This window comes from Pristis pectinata, chromosome 12 (assembly GCF_009764475.1).
Source record: "Pristis pectinata isolate sPriPec2 chromosome 12, sPriPec2.1.pri, whole genome shotgun sequence".
Classification (NCBI taxonomy): Eukaryota; Metazoa; Chordata; class Chondrichthyes; order Rhinopristiformes; family Pristidae; genus Pristis; species Pristis pectinata.
The window spans coordinates 3,704,535-3,718,325 of record NC_067416.1 but is presented as its reverse complement, the minus strand read 5'-3'; the positions used below and the strand labels follow the sequence as shown (position 1 = coordinate 3,718,325).

Sequence of the window (13,791 nt, the reverse complement as noted above, 5' to 3'; positions counted from 1 at the left end):
AATTCCGGCCGCTGTCTGTAAGGAGTTTTTACGTTCTCCCCGTGTCTGCGTGGGTTTCCTCCGGGTGCTCCGGTTTCCTCCCACATTCCAAAGACGTACGGGTTAGGAAGTTGTGGGTGTGCTATGTTGGCGCCGGAAGCGTGGTGACACTTGCGGGCTGCCCCCAGAACACTCTACGCAAAAAGATGCATTTCACTGTGTGTTTCAATGTACATGTGACTAATAAAGAAATCTTATCTTATCTTCTCTTGGGCTTTTCTCTTTGGAGAGAAGGAGGATGAGGTGCGATGATAGAGGTGTATAAGATGATAAGAGGCACAGATCGAGTGGACAGTCAGAGACCTTTTCCCAGGGTGACAATGGCTAACACGAGGGGGCATAATCTTAAGGTGATTGAAGGAAGGTGTAAGGGGGATGTCAGGGGTAAGTTTTTTTACACGGAGAGTGGTGGGTGTGTGGAACGCACTACCTGCAGAGGTTGTGGGGGCAGATGCATTAGGGACATTTAAGAGACTCTTAGAGAGCTACATGAATGAAATACGGAGGGTTATGTGGGAGGGAAGGGTTAGATAGAGCAGGATAAAATGTCGGCACAGCATGAGGGGCCTGTACTGTGCTGTAATGTTCTATGTTCTATGTTGCAAATCATAATGATCATGTTGCTATTATAAATGCAAGTTTTTTATTATAAATGCACATATCACGAATGTAATAAATGTAATTTTTAAAAAGAAATTGCATCAAAATGCAGTTTTGCTTTTAGAAATGATGCATAAATGTTATATGTTCAAGGGATTCTAGCTCAAGCTGTTATCATTGTTAATTATAACAAGTTATAAGTACAAGGTGTTGTAAAAACAATTGTTCCAATTGCTACAGGTCATGATAGGTGCAAGTAATGTAAATTGCAATAAATGATGTTTATCAAAGTCCTTTTATAATTTAAGGCATTAAAATGCATTCTTCGTTGCTTTAAAATGCAAGGTGTTGAATGTGCATGTTGTAACTGCAAGTCACAATTATTGGAAGTTGTTGCTATCAAGCAAATATTGAGAATTGCACATTGTTTTAAACCAGGTTATCAGGAAAGCAAGGTTATTACAGTCACAAGTGATCTATAAATGTGAGTTGTTGCATGGGAATGTTGATTGCAACCACTTGCAGTCACAACAATGCAAATCATAATTGCGTTATTATTAGAGCATTTTATTGCTATGTACAAGTTGTTGTAATTGGATGTTGCAAATCAGATAATTGTAATGAAAACAAAGTGTTGTTATAATTTCAAACTGATGTAATTGCAGTTGTCATTAATGTAAGTTTATACATTTAAGATGTGTTCCTGTTATAAATACAAATGGTTATAAGTGCAAGTTAACTTTGCCAAGAATGCAAGTGGCTACATTCAGACGCTGCTATTAATGCAAATTGTTTTACAAGTTATTTTAATAACAAGTTGGTCGTTGTCATAGCTCATTTATAAAAGCTTTTGTTTATAACTGCAAATTATCATTGCTTTATTAGTGCAAGTAGGTGTTAAATGCACGTTGCTGTGAATGTACGTTATAAATGTGAGTTGTTATCAATGTGAGTTATGAAAACGTGTTATTGACTGTTGTTAGAATTGCATATTATTAGAACTGGGGGCTGTTTATTAATACTCCAAATTGTGATACCTGCATGATTTTTAAAACTTAAGCTTTAAAGTTTAAACTTCCAAGAAGTACTGAGATGAACGTACAAATTGCTAGATCACAGAAGGCTATGGACCAAGTGCAGGTAAATAGGATTTGTACAGATGGTACTTCCTAGTCAGCACGGACTCGGTGGGCCAAAGGGCCTGTTCCCATGCTGTATGACTTTAAAATGCAAATATTCATTCCGTGTAGATTGCTGTCATAGTTACAGTGCAGGTTGTTATAAATGTAAATAAAAATGTAAGGCATTACTTTATAAATAGATGTTGTTACTTTAATGTGCAGCAGCTTTTTAATTTTTTATTTGTTATTAATGTTTTTGTAAATGTAAGTTATTTGCAGCTTTTTATGTTCTAAGTGCAAGTTATTCTAGTGGAAGGTAATATGAATGCAAGTTTTTTAAATTAAAATTCTTTGGTATAATGCGTAGTTTTAAATACAAATTGCATTTAACAAAATTGTATGAAATGTGCTCCTGTTTTAAAGGCAAGATATGGTCTAATGTGTGTCGATACAACTGTAACTTATTGTAGATCTGTTGCATGCAAATGTGTTAAAAATAGTGTTGTTGGTTTTAAAATGTTTCTTAAATGAAAACTGTTATATTTTTTGTACTAAAAACTTAACCTTGAGATATTTAAATAAATGCAAAAGATTGTTTTTATAATTCGTGATGTAGTTTTAAAGTACAAGCTGTTTTACACATAACAAATTTTGTTCACGCAATCATCATAGAACAGTGCAGCTCAGGAACAGGCCCTTTGGCCCATGATGTCTGTGCCGTGATACCAGCCCAAACTAATCCCATCTGTCTGCATCCCTCCATTCCCTGCCTGTTCATGTTCCTGTCTAAATGTCTCTTAACCATTGCTATTGTATCTGCCTCCACCCCTGGCAGCGCATTCCAGGGACTGAGCACTCTCTGTGTGGGGAAGGAAACTTGCCCACAAATCTCCCTTAAGCTTTCCCCCTTTCATCTTAAACCTATGCCCTCTAGTATTTGACATTTCTACCCTGGGAAAAAGACTCTATCTACCCTGTTTATGCCTCTCATAATTATATAAACTTCTATCAGGTCTCCTCTCAGCCTCTGACACTCCAGAGAAAACAACCCAAGTTTGTCCAACCTCTCCTTATAGCTCATGCCCTCTAATCCAGGCAGCATCCTGGTGAACCTCTTCTGAACCCTCTCCAAAGCCTCCACATCCTTCCTGCAAAGGAGCAAACAGAACTGCACACACCAATCCAAATTAGGCTTAACCAAAGTTTTATACCGCTGCAACACAGCTTCCTGACTTTTATACTCAACACCCCATCTGATGAAGGCAAGCATGCTGTCCGCCTTCTTTACAACTTGTGTTGCCACTTTCAGGGAGATATGGCCTTGTACCCCAAGATCCTTCTGTACTTCAATGCTCCTAAGAGTCCTGCCATTTACTGTATACTTCCCCCTCACATTTGACCTTTCAAAATGCATCACCTCACACTTGTCTGGATTAAGCTCCATCTGCCATTTCTCTGCCCACATCTCCCAGAGATCTATATCCAGCTGAATCCCTCGACAACCTTCCCCACTGTCCACAACCCCGCCAAGTTTCATGTCGTCTGCAAACTGGCAGGCATGGTAGTGTAGCGGTTAGCATAATGCTATTACAGCGCCAGCGACCCGGGTTCAATTCCGGCCGCTGTCTGTAAGGAGTTTGTATGTTCTCCCCGTGTCTGCGTGGGTTTCCTCCGGGTGCTCCGGTTTCCTCCCACATTCCAAAGACGTACGGGTTAGGAAGTTGTGGGCGTGCTATGTTGGCGCCGGAAGCGTGGTGACACTTGCGGGCTGCCCTCAGAACACTCTACGCAAAAGACGTATTTCACTGTGTGTTTCGATGTACATGTGACTAATAAAGATCTGATCTTATCTTACTAATCAGCCCACCTACATTTCTGTCCAAATCATTTGTACATATCACAAACATCAGAGGTCCCAGCACTGATCTTTGAGGAACACCACTGGTCACAGACCTCCAAACAGAAGAACACCCCTCCACCACTACCCTCAGCTCTCCATAGCCAAGCCAACTTTGAATCTGATCTACCAAGTGTCCATGCATCCTATGTTGAGTTGGTTTATTATTGTCACATGTACCAACGTACAGTGAAAAACTTGTCTTTCCTACCATCCATACAGATCAATTCATTACACAGTGCATTGAGGTAGTACAAGGTAAAACAATAACAGAATTCAGAATAAAGTGTTACAGCTACAGAGAAAGTACAGTGCAGGTAGACAATAAGGTGCAAGGTCATGATGAGGTAGATTGTGAGGTCAAGAGTCCACTTTATTGTACAAGGGAACTGTTCAATAGTCTTATAACAGTGGGATAGAAGCTGTCCTTGAGCCTGGTGGTACGTGCTTTCAGGCTTTTGTATCTTCTGCCCGATGGGAGGGGGGAGAAGAGAGTATGTCCGGGGTGGGTGGGGTCTTTGATTATGTTGGCTGCTTTACTGAGGCAGCGGGAAGTGTAGACAGAGTCCATGGAGGGGATGCTAGTTTCCATGATGTGCTGAGCTGTATCCACATCTCTCTGCAGTTTCTTGTGGTCACGGGCAGTGCAGTTGCCGTACCAAGCCGTGATGCTTTCTATGGTGCATCGATAAAAATTGGTGAGGGTTGATGGGGACATGCTGAATTTCTTTAGCCTCCTGAGGAAGTAGAGGTGCTGGTGAGCTTTCTTGGCCGTGGTGTCTACGTGGTTGGACCAGGACAGGCTACTTTACTGAAGTCCATGTCGACAACATCCACTGCCCTTCCCTCAACAATTATCTTCATCACCTCTTCTAAAAAACTAAATCAAGTTTGTAGGACATGACCTCCCCTGTACAAAGCCATGCTGACTATCCTAAATAAGTCTGTGGCTGTCCAGATGTGAGTAGGTCTTACACCTAAGAATCTTCTCCAATAATTTCCCTACACTGATGTTATGCTCACTGGCATGTGTGGTTGCTTTAAAATGTGAGGTTCAATTCCAAGTTTTCAGTATGGAAATTATAAATGAAAATTGTTGCTTCAAAATCCAAGGTATAGTTGCTTTAATAATGAGAAAATACTGGAGATATTCAGTTGGTCAGAAGGATCTATAGAGAGAGAAAAACAGAGTTAAGGTTTCAGATCGATGACCCTTCATCAGAACAGAATAAGCTATGAGAAACGCGATGATGCTAGAGGAACTCAGCAGGCCAGGCAGCATCCGTGGAGAAAAGCAAGTGGTCAACGTTTCAGGTCAGGAAGGGTCCTGTCCCGAAATGTTGACCACCTGCTTTTCTCCACGGATGCTGCCTGGCCTGCTGAGTTCCTCCAGCATCATCATGTTTTTCATCTAGATTCCAGCATCTGCAGACCTTTGTTTCTCAAGCAGTGAGAAAACTTGCATTTATCTGGTGTAACTTTATACCAAAAATGTTGTATTTGTGATGGCTTACACATGGAAAGCACAATCAAAGTAACTACACTTTGCATTTATAAGCGTAATTTTCATTTTAAAGCAACAATATGATAACCTGACATGCTTGGATTTTGGGTGATGCCAGGCAAGCAGATTATCCGGATTAGGGAATGTTACTCCGATTGATATCCCAAAACACTTTTCTCATTATATTTTAAGAGTCATTGAGTTACGCAGCATGGAAACTGGCCCTCCAGCCCAACTTGCTCATGCCAGCCAAGGTGCCCATCTTACCTCATCCCATTTGGCCCATATCCCTCTAAATCCTTCCTATCCATGAACCTGTCCAAGTGTACAAGAAGCTGCAGAAAAGACTCAGCCAGCTCCATCACGGGCACAACCCTCCCCACTATCCAGGACATCTTCAGGAGGCGGTGCCTCAAGAAGGCGGCATCTGTCATTAAGGACCCTCACCATCCGGGACATGCCCTCTTCTCATTACTACCATCGGGGAGGAGGTACAGGAGCCTGAAGACTCAAACTCAATGATTCAGGAGCAGCTTCTTCCCCTCCACCATCAGATTTCTGAACAGTCCATTATTCCTTTTTTTTGCACTATTTATTTATTTTTGTTATTTATAAATTTTAATGCCTTGCACTGTACTGCTGCCACAAAACAACAAATTTCACATCATGTGTCAGTGATAATAAATTTGATTCTAAATCATATTCTGATAGAGGAGAGATTTAATAGGAACCTGAGGGGCAACTTTTTCACCCAGAGGGTGTTCAGTATATGGAACGAACTGCCAGAGGAAGTGGTTGAGGCAGGTACATTAACAACATTTAAAGGGTACTTTACATAAATAGAGTTGATGGCCAGTCCCTTTTTCCCAGGGTCAAAATGTCAAATGCTAGATGGCATGCATTCAAGATGAGAGGGGAAAAGTTGAAAGGAGATGTGTGGGCCAAGTTCTTTTACACAGAGTGGTGGGCGCTTGGAATGTGCTGCCAGGGGTAGGGGTGGAGGCAGATACAGTGGAGAGATTTAAGAGGCTCTTAGAGAGGCACATGGATGTGCAGGGCATGGAGGGATATGGTCATTGCGTTGGCAAGAAGGGGCTTGTTTATTTAGGCATTTAATTACTAGATTAATTAGTTTGGCACAACATTCTGGGCTGAAGGGCCTGTTCCTGTGCTGTACTGTTCTGTGTTCCATGTAGTTGGACAGGTACATGGATAGGAAAGGTTTACCATAGGATACTACCATTGGTAGTATCTACAGGAGGCACTACCTCAAGAAGGCAACATCAAAGACCCCCACCATCTGGGCCATGCCATCTTCTTGCAACTACCATTGGGCAGGAGGTACATAAGCCTGAAGTCCCACACCACCAGGTTTAAGAACAACTACTTCCCTTCAACCATTCAGTTCTTGAACCAACCAACAAAATGCTAATCACTACCTCAGTACAGCAACGCTATGACCACTTTGCACTAAAATGGACTTTGTTTTTGTTTTGTTCTAATTGTGTTCTTTCTTGTAAAAATTGTGCATAATTTATGCTACATTCATGTTTTTCCTGTGACTACTGTTTCTATGATGCTATGTGCCTGTGATGCTGCTGCAAGTAAGTTTTTCATTGCACCTGTGCACATGGAAACCAGCCTCCCCTCCGTGGACTCTGTCTTTACCTCTCACTGCCTTAGTGAAGCAGCCAGCATAATCAAAGACCCCACCCACCCGGATCATTCTCTCTTCTCTCCTCTCCCATCAGGCAGAAGATACAGGAGCCTGAGGGCACGTACCACCAGGCTCAAGGACAGCGTCTATCCCACTGTGATAAGACTATTGAACAGTTCCCTTATATGGTGAGATGGACTCTTGACCTCACAATCTACCTTGTTGTGACCTTGCACCTTATTGTCTACCTGCACTGCACTTCTTCTGTAGCTGTGACACTTTACTCTGTACTGTTATTGTTTTTACCTGTACTACCTCAATGCACTCTGTAATAACTCAATGTAGCTGCACTGTGTAATGAATTGATCTGTACGATCGGTATGCAAGACAAGTTTTTCACTGTACCTCGGTACAAGTGACAATAATAAACCAACATCAATATACTTGTGCAGATGACAATAAACTCCGGTTGACTTGACTGGAGGGATATGGGCCAAGCACAGGCAAATGGCACTAGCTTAGATGGGAATCTTGGTCAGCATGAAGGTGGGCCTGTTTTTCCTGTGAATGCTGTTTCTACGATGCTATGTGCCTGTGATGCTGCTGCAAGTAAGTTTTTCATTGCACCTGTACACACGGAAACCAGCCTCCCCTCCATGGACTCTTGTCTTTACCTCTCACTGCTTTGGTGAAGCAGCCAGCATAATAAAAGACCCCACCCACCCAGGACATTCTACCTTCTCTCCTCTCCCATCAGGTAGAAGATACAGGAGCCTGAGGGCACGTACCACCAAGCGCAAGGACAGCTTCTACCCCACTGTGATAAGGCTATTGAACGTTTCCCTTATATGATGAGATGGACTCTGACCTCACCATCTACCTTGTTGTGACCTTGTACCTTATTGCACTGCACTTTCTCTGTAGCTGTGACACTTTACTCTGTACTGTTATTGTTTTTACCTGTACTACATCAATGCACTCTGTACTAACTCAATGTAACAGCACTGTGTAATGAATTGACCTGTACGATCGGTATGCAAGACAAGTTTTTCACTGGACCTCAGTACAAGTGACAATAATAAACCAATACCAATACTGGAATGTGGAGCAACACACAATGTGCTGGAGGAACTGAGTGGGTCATTGCAACATCTGTGGGAGGAGAGGGTTTCAACGCTAAAGGTCGACAATCCCTGTCCTCCCACGGATGTTGCAATGACCCACTCAGTTCCTCCAGCACACTGGTTGTGGAGTCCACAGGCGGGTTGTCGTTGCCACCCGCGGCTGCGTTCCCAGCGGCTCTCGGCCACCGTCCATCGACGCGCTCGGCGCTCGGCTGCCCGCGCCTGCGGGCGGGGCCTGGCTGGCGGAGCGGAGCCGGTTGGCTGCGGCGGCCGAGCGGGCGGGGCGGCGGCGGCGGCGGCGGAGGAGGAGGGCCCGGTCCTCGGAGGCACCGGCCGGCCGGAGAGCACCCGCACCGACGGCTGGCACCGCCAGAAATCAATCGGCCGCCTCATCGGGGCCGCCCGCAGTTGCCATGGCGGCCGCAGGCCCCGTCTCCTAGCAACGGCGCGACCCCCTGACCCCGGCCCGGGGAGCTGCAACATCTGGGCGCCCTGCAAACCTCTGGACCTGCCCCAGGATTAATATTAACTGCTCCAACTCTGCTATTGTATATTTATATAACGTTTGCATATGCATAAGTTGCATATAATTATTTTTACGTAGCATTTAAATTCGTGCTGTAAATATAAACCATCCCCTTGGCTGTGTGTAGGTGCTGGGGAGATGCAGCCAGCTGTGGGCCCTGCTCTCAGCTGGGAGGCTGCAGCAGCAGAGGGTGTGGACAGGAAGGATTCTGCTGGGAGCCTCTGCACCAGCAGTCCCCCCCTCAGCACCAGCAGCAGCAGCCCCCTGTCTGAACCAGAGACTGCACCCTCGCCTGAACCTGTGGCCAGTCCCACCACTCACACCCTGGACCTCCTCAGCCTGGTGGTGGCTTTCAAGAGGCTGGAGATCTTCGCCGAGCCGCTGTATGACTTCTGGGAGATGGTGAAATACTTAATCAGGTATAGCATTTCTGTTTCTTTTCGCTTATTTCCAGAATCCTCTCCACAATAGATTGCGGCCGGGTGTAAACGTAGAATTCCGGGAACAAGCTGTTCCCTGTCTAGTGTAAGAAACGCCAACCACAGTAAATCCTCCAAATCCGATCATGAATCTCAAATTGTGCAGCTGTGGAGAGGGTACAAATTGGTATTGGTTTATTACTGTCACTTGTACCGAGGTACAGTGGAAAAACTTGTCTTGCAAACCGATCGTACAGGTCAATTCATTACACAGTGCAGTTACCTTGGGTTAGTACAGAGTGCATTGATGTAGTACAGGTAAAAACAATAACAGTACAGAGTAAAGTGTCACAGCTACAGAGAAAGTGCAGTGCAATAAGGTGCAAGGTCACAACAAGGTAGATGGTGAGGTCAGAGTCCATCTCATGGTATAAGGGAACCGTTCAATAGTCTTATCACAGTGGGGTAGAAGCTGTCCTTAAGTCTGGTGGTACGTGCCCTCAGGCTCCTGTATCTTCTGCCCGATGAAAGAGGAGCATAGAACATAGAAAACATACGGCACAATACAGGCCCTTCGGCCCACAAAGCTGTGCCGAACATGTCCCAACCTTGGAAACTACTAGGCTTACCCATAGCCCTCTATTTTTCTAAGCTCCATGTACCTATCCTAAGGTCTTTTAAAAGACCTTATGGTACTGGCAGGTGGAATGGGCAGACGTGCAGCAGATGGAGTTTAATGTGGACAAGTGTGAGCTGATGCACTTTGGTGGGAAGAATGCGAAGAGGCAATGTAGAATGAAGGAATACTCTTCTAAAAGTGGTGCAGGTGAGAGACCTGGGGATGGGTGTGCAGGTTATTTGAAAGCCAAGGGCGTGTTGAGAAAGTGGTTAAGGGGCGTAGGAAATTCTGGGCTTTAACAAGAGATGCAAAGTTTAAAGCAGGAAAGTTATTGCCGAACTTCATGAGGCACTACCTTGGTCTCAATTGGAGTAGTATCATCAGCTCTGATTGCCACATTGCAAGGAAAATGTCACAGAGTCACAGTCTTTTAAGCATGGAAACAGGCCCTTCGGCCCAACTCATCCATGCTTTCCAAGTGTCCTATCTGAGCTAGTCCCATTAGCCTGGGTTTGGCCTCTTATTCTGAACCTTTCTCATCCTATCTGTCTAAAATGTCTTCCAAATGTAGTAATTGTACCCACCTCTACCACTTCCTCTGGCAGCTCGTTCCACACACCCACCACCCTCTGTGTTGGGAAAAAAAGTTGCTCCTCCGGTACCATTTAAATTTTTCTCCTCTCACCTTAAACCTGTGCCCTCTGGTTTTAGACTCCCCTCCCCTGGGGATAAAGGACTGTGACCATTTGCCTTTTCTATGCCCCTATGAGTTTGCCTGTAAGCTGCCTCCGCTCCAGGGAAAACAGTCCCAGTTCCGCTTGTAACTCATACCCTCCAGATCCCGTAACATAGTGAATCTTTTCTGCATGTTCTCCAGTTTAATGACGTCATTCCTAGAGCTGGGCGATGAGAACTGCACACAACACTCCCAAGTGTGGTCTCACCAATGATTTGTACAGTTGTCATAGGATGTCCCAACTCTTATACTCAATGCCCTGAACAATGAAGTCAAGTGTGTCAAATGCCTTCTTCGCCATCCTGCCTACCTGTGTCGTCATGTGGAGGCTTTAGAAAGGGCCCAGAAAAGATCTACAAGAATGGTCCTGGCATGAGGGACAACACTTACAAGGATAGTTTGGAAAGCATGGGACTCTTCTCTGGAGATGAGACTAAGGAGAGATTTGCTGGAAGTATATAACTCATGAAGGGTCTGGATGGAGTGAATAGAGAGGTTTATTTCTCTCCATAGATGTTGCCTGACCTGCTGTGTTCCTCCAGCATTTTGTCTGTGTTGATAGAGAGAAGCTGCTCCCTTTGGTGGAGAGGTCAAGGACTAGAGGTCATGTATAAAACAAAAGGAAAAGAATTAATAATGATATCAGGAAAAACTTTCACACAGTATGTGGCTGGGATCTGGAGCACGCTGCCCACAGGTGTGGTGGAGGCGTCTTCTGTTGTGGCCTTCAAGAGGGAACTGGATAAACACATGGGGGAGAAAAATTTACGTCTTTGGAGAAAGGGGTGGGGTGTGGAACTGGAGAGTTGCTCAGGTGGAGAGCTGTTGCAACACAAGGGGCCGAGTGGCCTCCTGTACTGTAACCATTCTATAGTTGAGTCCTGTTTTAACATGCTGCCAGTGGGGTGGGGTTTGGCTTTTTCATTGTGTTAATAAAAGGAGAATAATGAACTAGTGTCTGGTGGTGTGGCACATTGAACATTGGGTGGCACGGTGGTGTAGTGGTTAGTGTAATGCTATTACAGCGTCAGCAACCTGGGTTCAATTCTCACTGCTGTCTGTAAGGAGTTTGTACGTTCTCCCCGTGTCTGCGTGGGTTTCCTCCGGGTGCTCCGGTTTCCTCCCACATTCCAAAGACGTATGGGTTAGGAAGTTGTGGGTATGCTATGTTGGTGCCAGAAGCGCGACGACACTTTTGGGCTGCCCCCAGAACAATCTCAGTAACGCAAAAAGATGCATTGTGCGTTTCGATGTACATGTGACTAATAAATATCTATGTTAATATATCTAGTTATGTGTCATAGAATTCTTAGCAATCTACAGCACATGAGGTGGCCATTTATCCACCTGTGCTCCTGCTGAATGATAAAGAGCAAATGAGATTAATACCACTTCCTGGATTGGTCTGTGGTCTTCCAGTGGTTGTCCATTAAATTCAGTGTGGGTTTCCACTCTACCTTCATTCCGGGCATTGGATTCCAGACCCTTTTGTTGAAACTTCCTTTCCCTTCTAATTCTTTGTCCTATTTTAAATCTGAGCCATAGTTATTGACCACTTCCCTTCTGCCTGCTGCTGGGGTGAATGAGAAGAACTTGTTTTTCCATAAGTGGTGGTGGAGGCAGACACTTGTAGAGGTGTTTAGAAGGCTCTTAGATAGGCACATGAATGTGCCGAGAATGGAGGGATATGGACATTGTTTGAGCAGAAGGGATTAGAACGCCCCTCAGGTTCCTATTATATTTTTCCCTGTTCAAGATAAACCTATGCCCTCTAGTTCTTGATTCCCCAACCCTGGGGAAAAAGACTGCATGCAATACTCAAGCAGAGGTAACTAGGTGAGAGTACATAATAAATGTTTGTGGGCTAGGGAGGGTGGAGAAACAGGGAGATCTTAGAGTGCACGTCTACAGATCCCTGAAGGTAGAAAGACCTGTAAACTCAACTATAGAACGGTTTAATTAGTTCGGCACAACATCGTGGGCCTGTTCCTGTGTGGTGCTATTCTATGTTCCTCCTACTTTTAGACACCTCCAATTACATCTCCTTTTCCAACCAACTTTTCCAAAAAGAGATGGGCTCAGTTTAGCCGTCTCCCCTTGTTAAAGTCCGCCGGTCCTGGCGATGTCTTAAATCTCCTCCACACTCTCTCTGGTGCTGTCACCATCTTCCTGTCATGTGGTGACCAGAACTGTATATAGTTCTCTAGCTCTGGCCTAATTAGTATTGTTTGCTGTTCTAGCACTCCCTCCCTGATCTTGTATCCTATAACTTTGCCATTACAGGCAAGTAACGTACAGCTGCTTAACCATCTTGTTTACAGGTCTTTCTACATTCAGGGATCTGTGGACATGCACTCCAAGATCCCCCTGTTTCTCCACCCTCCCTAGCCCCCAAACATTTATTATGTACTCTTACCAAGTTACTTCTGCTTGAGTGTTTCATGGATTCCCCATCGTTGGGGAGTCAAGAACTAGAGGGCACAGGTTTATCATGAAGGGGGAAAGATTTAATAGGAACCTGAGTGGCAACTTTTTCACCCAGAAAGGTGGTCAGTATATGAAATGAACGGCCAGAGAAAGTGGTTGAGGCAGGTTTGTTAACAACGTTTAAGACTTTTGGACAGGTACATGGATAGGAAAGTTTTAGAGGGATATGGGCAAATGGGACTAGCTTAGATGGGCATCTTGGTCAGCATGGACCAGTTGGGTTGAAGGGCCTGTTTCTGTGCTGCTGTGAGTGCATATCCCACTTCTCTGGATTACTACTTTATTCTCCAGCAGATCAGGGTATAAATGTTTTTCCTTGTGTCTGCAGACTTATTTTGCAAAGAGCTACTTACTTCATTGAAAATACTTCCATAGTAAAATATGTGCATGCACAATTCTGTACACAAGCAGCATTTACACAGGTACAGTGAGTGATTTCTTTTTATTGGGAGATCTCCACATGGGCCATCCTCCTGCATGCCATGGTTTAATGCAATTTGTCTGGGTTACAGAGCAGCCCTCCCCATAGGTCCGTTATGTAGGTCACAGCTCATTTGAATGCATCTTGTAGCACTCCTGGGACTTTGTGCAACTTGCAACACTCAGCTGGGATAGTTGTACAGCAGGTACTATCTGCAAACTATTTCCAATAATACATTTTTTTTTCAAAATATACAACACCGAGCATAAATATGCTGCCACTTACTGCACCAACATTGCTACAACATTTGTATGCATCAGCTGCCCTTTCCCAATCATTCCTTGACCGACAAGTTTGAGGGGGTTTTGACACAGGGTGTGGCCCTTCTGATATCATATGCAAACTTCTTACTCATGCCTCTTGCATACAAGTCTAGATCATTGGTATTGCCAAGAAAAGCAAGGATCCCAGTACAGAATGAAGTTGACTTTTTTTGACCTGCTAATGTCCTGCAGCAAGTATGTCATAGAGCAATACAGCACGGATACAGGCCCTTTGGCCCAATCAGTCCATCCTGACCACGGTGCCCACCAGGCTAGTCCCAATTTCCTGCGTTTGGCCCTAAGCCCCGCCCCTCCATG

At 44.6% G+C, this 13,791-nt stretch overlaps 1 protein-coding gene across 1 annotated transcript in view; it reads left to right on the top strand.

Annotated features, from left to right (window-relative positions):
• The first annotated feature begins 8,591 nt into the window (after positions 1–8,591).
• The window catches only part of zfyve27 (zinc finger, FYVE domain containing 27), a 156,636-nt gene continuing 151,436 nt past the window's right edge, over positions 8,592–13,791 (top strand). Inside the window, 1 exon segment of the mRNA XM_052027582.1 lies at positions 8,592–8,887. Coding sequence (XP_051883542.1) covers positions 8,607–8,887 — 281 coding nt within the window. The 5' untranslated portion in view covers positions 8,592–8,606.